The following is a 15461-nucleotide window of genomic DNA, read 5'->3' as shown; positions in this document are numbered from 1 at the left end:
TTAACCCGTTATTTTATTACCTACCCGTACACAAACATCCCACCAGCAGAGCCACTGGGGAGGTCTGACTCTCTGGTACCACACTCAGTAAACTCCTCTTCACAAGAAATCCGTGGGATTCTTTCCTCACATGAGGAATGCCAAAAAAAGAGAAGGCAGGCTTCCTAATTAGAAACACTTCCTGAGATGCAGTCCCCACTGCACATACAAGCATTGGAGGGCAAAAGCACTTCGTTGTCCAAGCTAATTAAATGCTTTTTCATTCTGCTAGACCTTCCTTTGAGAGCACAAATTAAGATCATTTATAATGTTGCCTCCTAAAAGCTGTGGAGAAGGCAACCAGTACATGTCACATAAAGCACCAAAGTGCCATTGGACAGCAGCTGTCACTGCTGTCCCAGTCCTGACTGCAAACAAACCTCGGAGCCAGCGAGTTCTAGCCATCAACCAGCTGTGCCCTGAGCCACTGAGCATCCCTGGGATGGACTGCTGCTGCTCCAGACCCTCCAAAGGGAGCCAGAGACTGCCACAGAGTACCAAGGCTGTCATGCACCTCAAGACAGATGACAAAGAGCAGAGACCTGGCTCACCTGACAAAAACTCTGTGCACAGAAAAGCAGAGCCAAACCAGCACCTGAGCATGGGCAATTTGTAAGGCAGTGCCCCCAGATTTTTTAGGACACACCTTCACTGGTCAGCTGAGTGATTTGAAACCCCATTTTTAGCCTTTTGCATGGCCATGAAGGATGAGGATAGAAATTCTGACTTCCAATATTTACCAGAACTGAGTTACTTCATCACCAGCTGTGTTACCTGCCATCAGGACTTGGTTAATGCCTGATCTGAACACACGGTGCCCTTCCCAGCCCTGGAACAAGCACAGTTGCCAAAGCACCCAGAGTTCTAAACTACACATCAGTAGACACCCTTGATATAATCAGGTGTGAAGGTTCCCATTCCCATTTCACAATGAGAATGCAGCTCTGAGAAACAGAGGCAATTGAGCACTGGAGGGAAAAGAAAAGATGTGGAGAAGTATTTCTGAAACTTGGCACAGAGGAACTGAAGTTTCTAAACTGAGGATGTTCTTTCTGCTTCAGATGTAAGGGGTTTAAAGAATGATGAAATTTGCATTCTTATCTTTATCCCTTCCTCTTTCTCCAAACAGTCCTAGACATATAAATATAGAATACAAGTGCCAAGGAGAGCCAGGAGTCTGAATATTTTATGCAGAATGCAGCAAATGAATTAGCCTTTCCTACAGTTAATCAGAAGTGAAATGTGCTGTGTTATCCCAAGGCTTACCTTGGTTGGAATCTCACGACTGCTTCCTGGCATTTTAAAGCCACGTTCTGTGCATAGTTATTAGCTGAGGATGCAGCCTTCCCCTGCCACTCTGAGAGGCCTGGCAATGCACACTCCAGCTCCTGCACAAAGAGGAAAAAAAACAAAAATTGAATGTTCCCTGTCAGTACCAATCCAATCTTAGCTGAATATTTTGCTTCAGAAAAAAATTGTTCTGTGAGACCAGATACTGATTGTGGATCCTTGCTGTTTTTTGGTAATAATCTGGAAACAACTGGAAGACACAGAGGATAAAAGGTTCTAAGCAAAGTAGTATGTTATTTCACTGGAAAACAAAAGCAGACTGTAGCCCATTTTCTGTTTATTACTTAAATAACAGATGTCAGCTTCAGAGCTAAGAGGTTCTATACACAGAATACATTAGAAATTATTTACTCACATGTCAGTAAGATTTTATTACTTGGGTATCATAAAAAAAATTCTGGCTGACAAAGGCAAATGCAGTTCACTTAAATAAGATTTGTAAAGTTTAACCATTTTCCTCTTTCCCTTCCCTAGAATATGTGTAGCTTTGTGAATGGAGTGTTACTCTGGGAGGAGAGAAAGGCAGTGAGGGGGAAAAAAGTCACATCACCCAATCTGCTACACAGAAAATAAAAAAGGCAATTTAGTCCAAAAAACTGAGTAAAAGAATAGGAATGCAAAAAGTATCCATTTAACTCGAAGCTTTTGAAAACCAGTTGTAGGGCTGTGACAAGATGCGTTTGGCACATCCTAATTTCCTTACCTATAGAATGGGCTGTAATATTTCCCTTGCATTGCAATGAAATAAGTTAATGGAGATCTTTGAAAATGTGATAATCAAAGTGAGACTTTTTCCCTACATCTTTATTAACTTTTGTAATCCAATATTTTAGTCTAATAGTTAAAAAAATTAAAACCCAATGTGCTCTGCGAAACAACAGACTTCCCTTCCCTGGTAAAGCAATGTTCCTGACCTTGCTGCAGTTCCAAAGCTTTGCTGGATGCATGGAAGTCAGAAGTTTGGATAGGATTGTTCAGATGGGAACTTGCAGGGCAGAGAGAACAGGGCAATTCCAGGTGCTTTCTGCTGGATGATGGGGAAAGCTGAGGACAAGAGCATGTGCTGGCAATGAACCCTTGCTTGCAGGCTTGATGCTTGAGGACTTGGGTGGTTTCGGGTTGCTTATGTATTGTTTTTTTTCTCTTTTATGTCCCTGCTGCTGCTGATAAATCATGTCATTAGGGTGTTAACCAGTAACACCAGGGAAACACCCTCGATGGAACCTCTTTCTAAAGAGCAGTGAAATTCTGATGTGTCACAGGCACCAGCAGCAGAGTCCCATCTTCTACTGCATTTCTGTTTCTTTTTCACTAAAGAGGGTGACTTCTACAATGAAGTTGCATCATAACAAACATAAAGAGAGTATACCCAGAATCCAAAGCAAAACTTGCAGACTGCCTGATGAGTTCACGGGTTTGTGCAGCTGATGTGTCAACATCACCTCCAGTTTTTGATTACTGTACACTTAAAATCACAGTTTTAGTGTCAAGTTATTGGAAGTTCTTTGACACCCAAGCAATTTTCCCACTCATTTATACTCAAAACACTAAACTTAACTCAGCACTTTTCAGCATTCTCATCTCTAGGCACTGATTGTCAAGCCACCATTTCATTTTTGTAGTTATTTACCTTGATTATAAGACCTTAAAACTGAACTTTTACTGTCTCTGCCTATTAGCTATTAGTTTAGTGTCCTTTTATAAATATGTCTCAGTATCAATAGGGAATTTGAAGATGACTCATTTAAGAATCTATGTTCATGACTGTGCACCAAAGGTGAGTGACAGGAGAAAGGACTGGGCAAGGAAAGCAGATTTTCTGTTCCTGACCATGACTTCCTATTCCCTACCATCTGTTTTCACCCTGACTCCCTGGAGTATGTTCTGGACATATGCTTCCTCACCTCTTGAAGTCAAATAAATCCTAATTAATTTGATTTTCTATAGATTAGTGTTACAGAATTGCTAAGGAAGCTCCTGGAAGCATGGGAAAGATGAAACCAAATAGCTGGAGTGCAGCGGTGCAGCCGCATTCCAGCAGCCCCCTCTCTTCCCATACTTTGTTTGGAAAGGTTACAGGTGCTTCCAGAGCCAGCTCCTGCCCCCATGGAAATAACTGCAGGCAACATGCAAAGTACAGCTTTACTCTGGTGGCATTTTGCCATCTGATGAGTGGTCAAGTGAAGTCACCTGATGCTGCTCTTTTATTACACTTGGGTTTGTTAATCATCAGTGTAAATCTAATAACCTTTTCTTCATGAAGACCTAGGGCACATGAGCACAGTGCTACACTTGTGCCAAAAATATCAGAGGCACAGGAATCACACTTCAGCTGACTGAAAGCCTTGTGAAGCTCAAAATCCCCAAGATGGCCATCCTTCCTCTACTTGATCACAGTGCTCTGTTCCCTCAGGGACCTTTCTGCAATGGAAACCCCTTGGATTCTCACAACTGAAAGGCACAGGAAAATGGTTCCCATCCAAACAGACTTTAATCCTTCCAACACATGCAGCAAACTTACTCATCTCCCCATAGCCTCTTCCAATTTTAAAGGGACAATTCTCTGTAAAAGCAACTCATGGGCTTGTAACACATAGGAGTGAATAGCAAACAGTTCCTTGGCTTATCAGCAACACCTTTATCAGAGACTCTGTCACTGCTCTGGTGTCCCTGTTTCTGATGCCACTGAGAAGTCTGGCTGGGGAAGTAGGAGACTGCTGGAAAAGCACTCTGTCAATAATCCCAGGAAAACAAGGATGAACAGTTTAATCATGATGTACAGTGCATCATGCTTTTCTTTCATAAATGCATGTGCTCATCAAATGCTGTTTGTCACATGGGCATCAGCTGCGTGGGAGCACATCATTTATCCCTGCAAATTGCTTGGTGGCAAGGGGTTTCACCAAGGAAGGTTCATGTAGTTACAGTGTTCCATCACTTCTGTCCTTCCTAATTCAAGCCCTTGAGTCATGTGAAAATTATCTGCCTGGCACTGTTTTTCCTTCCAGAGGCTGCATACCTAAGTTGCACTAGTATTTTATGGCAGTCTAATTATATACTCAAAAAGTTTCCCATGAAAGAATATCACCATCTCCAGTTAACCCCTTGGGGCCATGTAAAATGTCACAGAGCAGCAAATCTGTGCTGTGTTGGCTTTCATTGGATGAGGGGTACAGGCAAGACATACACAGGAGGCTCTGAAGAGGCTGAAAAAGCAACAGATGACCTACGAGACAGACCTTGCCCTGTTTACTTCTTCTTCATGACTCTTCTTCCTGATCTGCCTCCACTTGCTCTTCACAGGGCAAAATTCCCATCATTTTTTCTGTTCAGCTCATAAACATGCACACCTCATCTCTCTGCAGGTTAAATAATATTTCCTAGTAATGCAGTACAATTGCAAAAAAAAGAACCAAACAGTTATTGCTTCGTCTCTGGGATGAGCTCCAGAAGAACAGGCAGGAAGGTTAGGGCAAGAGTTTGACATTGATATTCTGAAAGAGACTGTGATGCCATTGGGATGCCATTTGCTTTTCATTTTCCTTCAGGGATTCAAAAGGATAGCTCTCACTTAGAAGGTAAGACATTCTGTCTAAAATGATGAAATCCCATTCTAAACTTGGTCCAAAATAAATCCTAGTCTATGATGGCTTTGAAGCACTTCAGAAAGAGCTTTGTAAATTTCTATCCACAACTGAGAAGGGAGGAGAGACAAAAAGTAGCCACATACATCATACATCAAAGAGCTGGAAACACAGACATCTGTATTTGGGTATGCACAATTTTATGTAAACACAGACATCTGTACTTACAGATGTCAGGCCTTGTGCCTACTGCTGAACAACAAATCTACCAACATTAATATTGGATATGAGAATGTTTCCAGCTGAGGGGTTAAATCAGAGCTCTACCCCTTACACCACACATCCAACATGACTTGGGAAGCACCAGGGAAGAACAGAGGCATTTTCAGCAGCTGCTGAGAGGGGTAATTCTAGAGTCAACACTGCAAATGTGTTTCCAGAGACAGCAGCAGAAGCTTCCTCATTTCTACTCTTCCTTTACACCCTTTACAAAAGTTATGGTTCTGCTCCCTGCAACTCAGCCTAGGAAGATGGGGGCGGGGAGCACTGCTACAGACTTACTATTTAAATATGAGAAAACAGAAGATGAAGGGAAACTATAAAATCTCTCTACTGGCAGCCAAAATGCCAGTGCAAGAGATCCTTGATCAAACAAACAAAACAGAAGCTGTCTAATCAAGTGCTGCAGCTACCAAGTTTTTATATTTGGTGCAAGGAAACACAGGAAAACTAAAGAGAAATATTTGCACATCTTCAGCTAGGCTCTCCATTCACTTCTGAAAGCAGTTGCAACACAACCCTCCCTGCAATTCCCTGGCTGGAAGAAATTGTCTGTTATTACAGGAAGGTTCCAGTCTGCAGGTCCCTGGAAATCAGGGTAGATTATTGTGGGGTCTCAAATCACATGAATTACCAGGGAGTCCATCTTTGCATTTCAAAAGTTGCTCAGACATTGTGCCACAAACCGATCCCTGCTAAGTTTAATTCTTTACCTGACTTTCCTCATGGCTTTTTCCATTTTCTAGCTTTGCAATGGGCTTCGGTTTCCTCAGCTTTAAGTTGCCCATTTCAGGCTTTAGAGTGCAGTCAATTACAGCCTGCTGCTTGTGCTGCTGGGTGTCTTGCAAAGGCAGCTGTCTTTCCTCTAAGCCAGCAGAGTTGTCCGGGTAATTTTCTTTGTTATCATCGTCTCTGTAAGAAAATAAAATTGAAATGCATCAGGCAAGATTTCAGACACCTGTCAAAACATTATGAAAGAAGAAGAGCAACAAGTTCCTAGCTATTCATGGCGTATTGCTTTTACTAAGTTTAGTGGTCTACACATCAGTAATGGATCTAAACTAGTGTTAGCATTATTACACATTCAACTGTGGAGCTACTTAAATGTTAGCTTTAGAGGCACTCTTGGGCTAGAGCCCCACAGTACACATTCCCCAAATAAAATCTGAAACTGTCTTCTTCATGCACAAGACTTCCCCCACCCAATGATTCACAGTAAACTATAATCTCACAAAAATATCATCACATAGAATAATCCTCCCTACAGCACACTTCCCTTCTGACAGTCTCTGGCTTTGAGGGCCCTTGGACAAAAGGAGGGAGCGAGCCGTTCAAAGTATGGTCTGAACAGCCGGAGATGTGCTTGGCTGGAAGGGACAAGTATCATGCTCCCAGCTTGGAGAAAACCTCCTCCTGTGTAAGAGCACACCTGGTGGCTTAAACAGACACTGTTCCTCATGGATGCTTAATCGGGGATCTGGGACAGGTATTTTCAATCCCCACCCAGACTACAAGGTACAAGGTCTTTCCAGGGGGACTCATCCACACCCAGTCCCTGCAGCCTTAGCCTGGTCTCGTGCCTTCTGCCGGGAGCATCTCCACGGCGCCATGAAGTTACCGCAATGCAGAAGGCAAGGCTGCCTGATGAGTTGGCAGCACGAGCTGGGCGGCATTGCTGCTCCAAAATCCCTGGCCATAGCTCAGTTTTCAGGTGGGATTTCAGATGTTAGCTTCAGCTGGCAACATCCTAAGGGTTAGCTGAGAGATGACCTCTCTCCTGGTGTGAAACTTCCACAGCTGAGGGAGTCAAGGGCCATTGAATTAAATCCCCCAGAGATTTTTTTTTTTCAGAAAGCATAACTTGTTAGTTCAATGTTTTCTCCTAACGATTTTGAGCTGCCAAACTCACTTTCCATCTGTGGCCCATCAGCATCCAGATGGATGCTTGCAGGGTGCCTATGGAGTTGAATACCATTGCTGCCCATGCCTTCTCCAAGTGTGCCCCAAGGCAGTTGTTATAGTTACAGCTTTTAAAGCCCATGGGCACTCCAACAATGTGCAAAAGTTCTGCTAATTTTAAGGTATAATCTGATTTTAAAATCTTCCTGAAAGGTTAAGCTGCATACCCTAGCAATCAATATGTGCTAACATGGCCATGAGAGAGGCATGCCTCAAGAATACTTCTGTTAAATTACAATTGGAAGGATTTGTTTTCCCAGACACACTCAGCAATGAGCATATCCTTGCACAGTTGCAAAACTCTGCTTATTACTGCTTTGTATCAGCTGCTGTACAGTAAAATCCAGTGCATAAGCGTAAGAGCTGCATCTGAATGACAGGAGTATGATGTGAAGTTAAGAATAAAGACCATAATATATTTACTTATATAATAACAACAGTAATTAATCATATTGATCACACAAAAGTATACAAGATAACTATGCATTCCCCAGAAATACTAACAGCTTTTGCAGGAATACCCCAGAAATTCTGCATTCACTTGAGATGAAAGGTTTCTTTCTAATGATTTAACAGAAGCAGTCACGGCTTCATTTGCTGCCAATGGATTTCAGACAAAGTTTACAGGAGAATACCTGGGACTGGAACTGCCTGCTTGATCTTCATGCACAGAGTCTGAATACCCGTCACACCTTGAAAATGAATACAAGATAATTGCTCATTTTCTGCCAGCTGCAGAAATGTAGCTTTTAATAACATGACAGTGCAGCTCAAAGTATAAACACATTTCTTCTTCTCCTCACAGCTTAGTTAGGGTCATTTAATGCCATAGCTGCTCCATGATAATCTAAATCTCAGAGGAAGAAGAGGGTTTGAGATGTTAAGTGTGCACAGTTTGGTATAACATTTTCAGACAAATGGAAATAATTACAAGGAGTTCAGATGTTACCATAAAAAGTATGGTAAAATTACGAGAAATTCTGTATTCTAATTGCTTATAGTATACTTCACATAATAATAATTAGATACAAAAATAATTAGATACAAATAAGGATGTTTTTCTCTCAAACTCACAAAAATATTAACTATCATAGAGCAGTCACCCTTTGTGCAGCAGGAAAAAGAATCCCCAAGTAAATTATGAAGTGAGAGCTAGTCTTAAAAAGTGAATTAGCAGTACTTTTTAAGATGCCTGAACAATCATAACCAATTACATCCCCTTGAGTTACAAACAACAGAATTGTCCTAAGGCTGCCTAATCAAAAGAAGTCTGAGTAAATATGCTAAAGCATGACCAGTGAGAGCTGAACATGACACTGTGGCTGCACGGCTGAACTTTGCAGGATGATTTGCCTGCAAAGCCCACGAGCAGTCTTTCTTCAATCAAACATGCATCCTTAAGCATGCACTCCTAAAATATGCCAACACCCAGCCTGATATTGCTGGGGTAAATTTGGGGCCCTCTCCTCACCCTCAGTTCATACTCACAGGGCACAGACACTAAGGAGGCCTGGATCCCTTGAAGTTTTCTGGCAGAGGAATCTCTTCATTATGGGCGAAGCAGCCTGTACTTTCGCTGACTTGTTAAATTTTGGGAGAACTGCCCCACTTAGAACAGTACATTAAGTGACACATTCATAGCTCTGCATTACAATTTGATGGCAAGAGTTTTAATGTATTCCTCTTTCCCACCAGTCTTCTGCTGGTGTCTATATCAAAAGCCAGACTGCAGCAGAAAATATTTAAAGGGCCACTCAAGTGTTTACACTTCCTGAATACATCAGCATATGCATGAAAGAATTTGCTGCTCACAACTGGAGCATAGAACAACAGTGGCAGATCCCTCTAATCACACAATATTCCTGCCATGAGTGCAGCTTTCCCCACATGGCAAAGTGGGGAGATGGGTGGAAGACAGGGGTTGATGTGCAAAATGGATAAACTCCCTGTAGAAATCTGGTTGCCTCTGGATGTCAGTCACACCTTCCCCTCTGGCCTATCCCTGCAAGGTGTGAGCACAGGACACACTGGGGTATGAATAAGGAAGCCCAGGGTGGAAGGAACCAGGATCCTGGCTGTAGAACTAGATGAGATATTTCAGAGGCAGGAAACAATAGAAAAAAATGCACTGTGAGGAGACAGTGCCAAGGTCGGAGCTGGATGGACAGAGCTCCCAGCACAGACACGGGAGAAGGGGAAGGTGCCACCAGGTGGGGTGTGCACCATGGGCCAAGCCATGGCCAGCAAAGTCCAGGGATTCCCTAAAGGGACAGACTCTCCCTCCTGCGTGTGCTTTAGAGAGAGGAAGTGGGAGGAAGCAGCTCTGCCACCAATTTCCCTCCCCCCCTCCTCTCACCAGTCACCTCACTTGGCAGCCTTCAGTGCTGAAGGACCACCTTGGCAATGGGGAACACTCTCTGGAGGAACAAAGGATGGCTGAGCACAAGCCCAGCAGCCCAGTCTGTGTGAGCACACTCCTTAACTGGGGGAGCTGAGCTGGCTGTAAGGAGGTGATCTCGAGAAGCAGAAGTCCTAACTCAGCATCCAGCAACTGATAGAAGTCATAAAACAAGACACAACTTATAAACAACATAAGTGAGTTTGACAAAATGTATTTGAGTAACTGGATGGCAGTAGATAGGAAAGATAAGCAATAATGAATCAGAGAATACAATGACCATCACAAAATTTAAAAGATCATGAGGAAGTTCAGAAGCAACACACTCTAAAATTTCCAACAGACATTTTTGTCTGTGCAAGAATAAATAATAACCAGGAGGCTGAGAGCTCACTCACACAAGAGTGCTTGAGGCTAGGACCACAGCAGGACCTTTAAAAAGATGAATTTTTGATATAGTGCAAATATCCATCATTAAAACATGGAGTGGTTTTACCTTGGTTTCTTAAAGAAATGCACCTTCTGTGTTCATGCCACTTGTCTGCACATATCACAACAAACATCCACACCTTCCTTTCCTCTCACCAATAACTTGTCTTGTTGTCCAGCTGTAGCTGTATTTAATTGATAGGGTGATGGTCAAGAGTTTGGCAGGTTTTTTGGTAGTGTGTGGCTGCGTAGCAGAGAGAGTTCCCACCAACCAAAAAACTGCAGCAGCATCTTCCTCACTCCTAAACCATCCAAGAATATGCCACAACAGCTTCAGGTCAGAAATCCAAATGGGTTGAAGCTTACGTGGGGTAGGAGCTGTCTTTTGACAAAACCAGTGATGATAATCCTTTCCCTTCAGTGCCCAATCCAGCTACTGACTGATGGATATGGCTCTTAAAAGTAAGTACACATCCATTATCCATCTTATGGCATGGGCCAGAGCTGGGGCAGAGGTGGGATCCCAGCCTAGATGGAGTGTTGCTCTGCCTCCGGATAGCACTGCCTCTGTGTCTCTTCCAGGGTGTCTGGGTTAATGGCATCAGCTTCTTTAACTTTCTTCCATTTTCACCTTCCCATAGGAGCCATTTCAGAGCAGTGTGGAAGCTGCTTGCTTTTGCTGATTTGACCTTTCAGCTGCTCACGTGAACAGCTCCCAAACCAGGCTGCATGCATGGCTTGCTGGGAGCTTCGCACCCCCAGGCACTCGCTCGCCTTGGCTGGAGAAATGCTCCTGAAAGTGCTGTGCCACTGGCTTTACATCATTCATGAAGCCCTGCCTTTGCCACAAATAAAGATAGAAACTGTTAAATGAAGATGTCTAAATTTGCATGGCAAGCTCTCTCTTTCTTCTGCTAAATAAAAGTAAATCTGTTTTCATCTGTGTTCAGAGATGGCCAACACAAACAATGAGTGCTGAAATCAGTAAGAATTGTGTATCCTCAGCAGCTCTCAAAAACAAGATCTGGGGGAAGGCTCCAAACGAGTCCTAGGAAGGGCAACTCTGGAAACCAAGTTTGTTCAACTGGACAACGCTTTTCAGATGTCATTGTTCACTTGCTTTGTTTTCTAAAAGCACGCTTCTGCCCCTTTGTTTGGAAATATAAGATTAAACACAAAACCCCACAAACCAGAACCAACAACAGCTGAAATGAGGGAGATCCAGCCCTCATGCCTGGCCCAGCCCAGCTCTGCCACTCTGCCGCCTCTAACCCTGCACCCCTCTCCATCTCCCCATAGGCAGGGCTGGCATCACACTCCTAGCTTTTATACCCTCCTGGGTTTAACATGAAGCCCCCACAGAGAAAAGCCATCACCCTCAGATCCCAGAAACCTTAGGGATGAGGCAGGCCTGGGAGCCGCTCCAGCGGAATCTCTACAGGAAACAATGGATGTACTTAGGGGCAGAGAAAAGGGAAGAAGAAAAAAATATGAAAAATGTATTACCTGTTGTCTGGCTATTTCTCTGTGAAGGGGGAGCAACCCAGAATTTTACAGACCACAATGCATCACTTAACTAACAGGAACACAGGGAATGAAAACAAACAAGCATACAAGCAAACAAAAACCCCTCCATGATTTATTAGTTTCAGTGCAATCTTTCCATATCTGCCCCAATCACAAGTCCCACAAGAAGTGTGACTAAATTTAAATATTAATTAAAACAAGGAAATATAAGCAAATAAACCAAAGCAGCATAAGGGAGGGAAATTCCTTAGATCCCTTTGAAATATTACTTTTCCTGTAGTGGTTATGACAACACTTAGGGATGGCTCAGGTGATTACAACTTGGCCTGCTTTCAGAATGTACCCTGTTCCCACAGCACTCAGCAAACAGCTCACTGTCCAGCCAGAGTGGTTTAGATTAGGAGCATTTTAGCAGTGTAAAACTCACCTAATATACAAACAAATCCATACATCATTTTCCTCCTGAAAAACAGCTTGGCACCTTACTGCTGCAGAATCCTCCCCAAAAGCTTTTGAAACAATCAAAAGCATGCAAAATAATAATAGACAGAACACCAATATTGAAGTGGTTTAGACTAAAATAAGACAAAGACTATTTCATTTGCAATAGTTCCTAGAGCCTTTGCCTTTCTAACTTTCTAATGTCCTCCCTTGTTCTGTTCTGTTGTCTCTGTAAAACAACAAGAAAAATCAACACATACATCCTTATGATTATGATATATACAAAAGGCCTTCTAAAGAGTTTATGTAATTGATTACAAAGAAATGACGTCTTTGGTACTTGGCCTGTGTAAATAATATATTTTTAAATATTTGCTGATAATTTTTTTTCCTAAAAATGCTTGTGGTAAGTAGAGACCATGTGTCCTTAGAAAACAGACGTGCTTGTGTTTGACGGGATCATCAGTACCAGCAAGGAGCAATATTTTAACAGGAGGTTTATCCGACACTGAAAATCATGCATTTAAACATGTGTGATGTGCACCCAGCATATATTCTCCCAAGAAAGGTATTTCACTGCTAAATGGTCACAGAGCATTTAAAGACAGCTGCTTTATGCAATCCTTCCCATACAGTCAATAATATATTTAGATTACAGAAAACACAATCAAAATATATGACAGATAGCTTGGGACTTCTCACATACCACTTACAATTATTCTGTACAGTACCTAAACTCATCGTTCTTGTTTAAAAATAAGGACATCTTTAAAGTGTTCACTTACTCTGCTAAAGCTGTCGTGTTGAAGGACTTATCCTGAATGCTGAAACAGAAACAAGAAAACATCAGATAAATCAGCAAGGCAGGCAGGCTCCCTGTATCCTCCTCAGTTGTAGGAACACATGCACAAACATGGCATTGCTAAGCACGTCTCTGTGTGCTCGCTCTACATGCACGGCTCTACCTTGGGCTGCTCTGCACATGCTCATAATCAAGGAACCACAGGGATTAGTCCTACAACACTCACAAAGCCCATCCAGCAGCGCTCAGAATTCAGGCAGGGGTGCAGGTAGACCTCAGATCACGATCTTTTACAGCTGTAACAATGCAGCTAAAAAAAGCTTAGGTTTACAAACAAGCATTTGGCATTCTATCCTTTAAATGTTTGCTCTGCGTAATTGGCTCATCAAACACGGGGTTTTATTACTGAAATAGGGTTGCCCAGCTAAGTTGTCGGGAGGTTTTCTTGTTTAGTGGTCTCTTGCATACTCTACTCATGGGCAAACCCCAAGACATTCTACGAAAAAAAATCTGGTGGAAAGGACAGTTCAAGTAGGAAAAGGTTATGAAGCTAACAGCAAGCAGTAGATAAAACCATTCCTGTGAAAGGAATACACTGCTGTGCTCCTGCAACAAAGTGTTTCTGACCTGATGTAATACATTCAGCAGGGTCAGCTCAGGATATTGCAAACTGCTGGGTTTGAGGCAGCAGTGGAATTCCCCCTGGAACAACACCCCTCAAATCCAGTGAATACAATCTTGGATCATCCTGAAATCTTACAGCAGCAAAAATTAAAAGAAAAAAAAAAAAAAAACAAAAACCAAAAAACAACCAACCAGCAAATAATCGCACTGCTACATAGCAGAGATGGGATTTTGTTGTTGTTGTTTGGGCTGGGGGAGAGAAAGCAATGCAGACAACAACGCCTTGTGAGCACTCCTGTTTGTGATAAAGGCATCTCTGAGACGCCAGCATCAAGCGGAGCGGGGATAAAGAGAGGCACCTCCTCCTCCTCCTCCTCCCCGCAGCAGCAGCTTGTGCCTCTGCGTGGTGTTGACACACATTCCCAGGCAGCAGTGGCAGCCAGGAATCACAGCCCTGACAATCGCTTTTCTTTCACCAACAGCACTAACAAAGCATCTTCACCTCGTCCCAGCCTCCCTACCTGCTCGCACACACTGCTTGCTATTTTCTTTCTTATATTGGTACATATTTGTCAATGTGTTTAATGGCATGAATTACCTGGGGATTAGAATATCACAGCCAGTCTGCAGGGACTTCTGCCCTACAGAGAGCAGGGTTTGTGAGAGAAGAGTGAACAGAAAAGCTAAATTTAATGGTTAACAGTTAAATCCTGCTTTAAAACTTAAATTTCAATTTTTTTTTTCCTCCTCCTGTTTCCAGTTCCTTTGCTCTGACCATACAAATATAAATTTATATATAAATATAAATTTGCTCTTCTATTTGCAGGACAGCAACTGAACAAAGGTATGCTTCTAGAGGTTGTGGGAATCAAAAGCTCAATTTACATGGTCAATAAGTAGTGTCATTAAAAATAAGTGATATTATTTTTATATATTTCAGAATGTTTAAGTGCCTGACTTTTGGCCATTGATTTTCAGTGGTTAGGCTAGGTTCACAGCTAGCACTTCAAGTGTGTAATGGAGGAATCACTACATTTTATCACAAAATCACACTGATAAGCATCACTGCTTGGCTAGAGTAGAATTTAAAGAAGGACTGGGTACCTACACACACTCACACAAGAAAGGGAGTGAACGGAGAGTGCTCTTACAAACACGACTTCTCCATTTGTGGGTGCATAAGTTAAGGTCTATTCCTCTGCAAATTCATTGCAAACACACTGCAGGGCTTTGATGTTATTACTGATAACATGATTGAAGATTAGTTTGTAAGACAGGGATGCTTTGGACTGAGACCAAGTTTAAAGCATCATCACTTTTCTGTTGTTTGTCTAGACTTTGGTGCTGAGCAGTGATTGCTCTATCTTTAGGGAAGCTCTTTACACAGATTTCCACTAGTTTTAAAGATAGCACTTGATCAGTGTAAATGAAGAGTCTCTTCTTGTGAGGGTGTGAAACCATTCAACAAAAACCAAATTTCATGTCAAACAGGAATAATACTAACAAATGCTCAAAAGTAAAGTCCAGCCAAGCTCAGGAACCTGTTTCAGAGTAATGCCCCAGTCAGATAAATGGAGCCACCCTGCTCCTGGGGAACACAAGAGAGGAACTGCAGTAGACTCACAATAACTTTACTTTTCTTCCTTTACCAGAAGGAAATAATTTGTCTTTAGGGGCAAACACTCATTTCAACAGTGATGTTGGCTTGGGCCCTATTGGCTGACCCCAGCTCCTTCCACGTGCTTCCCATCCACATACTTGGGGTGAGACCAGAGCAGGCAAAGAGCCTCTGGCCTCACAAGGGAGAGCCAAAGATGCTTGAACCTTTATCTCTGCTTCCTTCTAAGTCCCACGCACAGAGAAAGCCTAAAACTGCTGTTACCTCCTTTTCTTCAGTAATGACATTCAAGCCATTTAGGGCTGTAATGCTATGAAACATCACTCTTTAGCACACTGAAATTCTCAGTGCCAGATGTATTTCATCACCACATTCAGATGATATGCCAGGCTTGTCATCATCATGAAGTCT

General features: G+C 42.6%; 1 protein-coding gene across 1 annotated transcript in view; it reads right to left on the bottom strand.

The window, feature by feature from the left end:
- The window catches only part of FAM13C (family with sequence similarity 13 member C), a 117276-nt gene that overhangs the window by 33943 nt on the left and 67872 nt on the right, over positions 1-15461 (bottom strand). Inside the window, exons 9-12 of the mRNA XM_069020359.1 lie at positions 12792-12830; positions 7847-7903; positions 5966-6164; positions 1306-1427 (exon numbers count right to left, since the gene is read on the bottom strand). Of these exons, the coding sequence (XP_068876460.1) occupies positions 1306-1427; positions 5966-6164; positions 7847-7903; positions 12792-12830 (417 nt within the window). The remainder of the gene's footprint in view (positions 1-1305; positions 1428-5965; positions 6165-7846; positions 7904-12791; positions 12831-15461) is intronic.

This window comes from Aphelocoma coerulescens, chromosome 6 (genome assembly GCF_041296385.1).
Source record: "Aphelocoma coerulescens isolate FSJ_1873_10779 chromosome 6, UR_Acoe_1.0, whole genome shotgun sequence".
Classification (NCBI taxonomy): Eukaryota; Metazoa; Chordata; class Aves; order Passeriformes; family Corvidae; genus Aphelocoma; species Aphelocoma coerulescens.
Note: the sequence above shows the minus strand (reverse complement) of the source record. Positions and strands in the feature narration are given on the sequence as shown.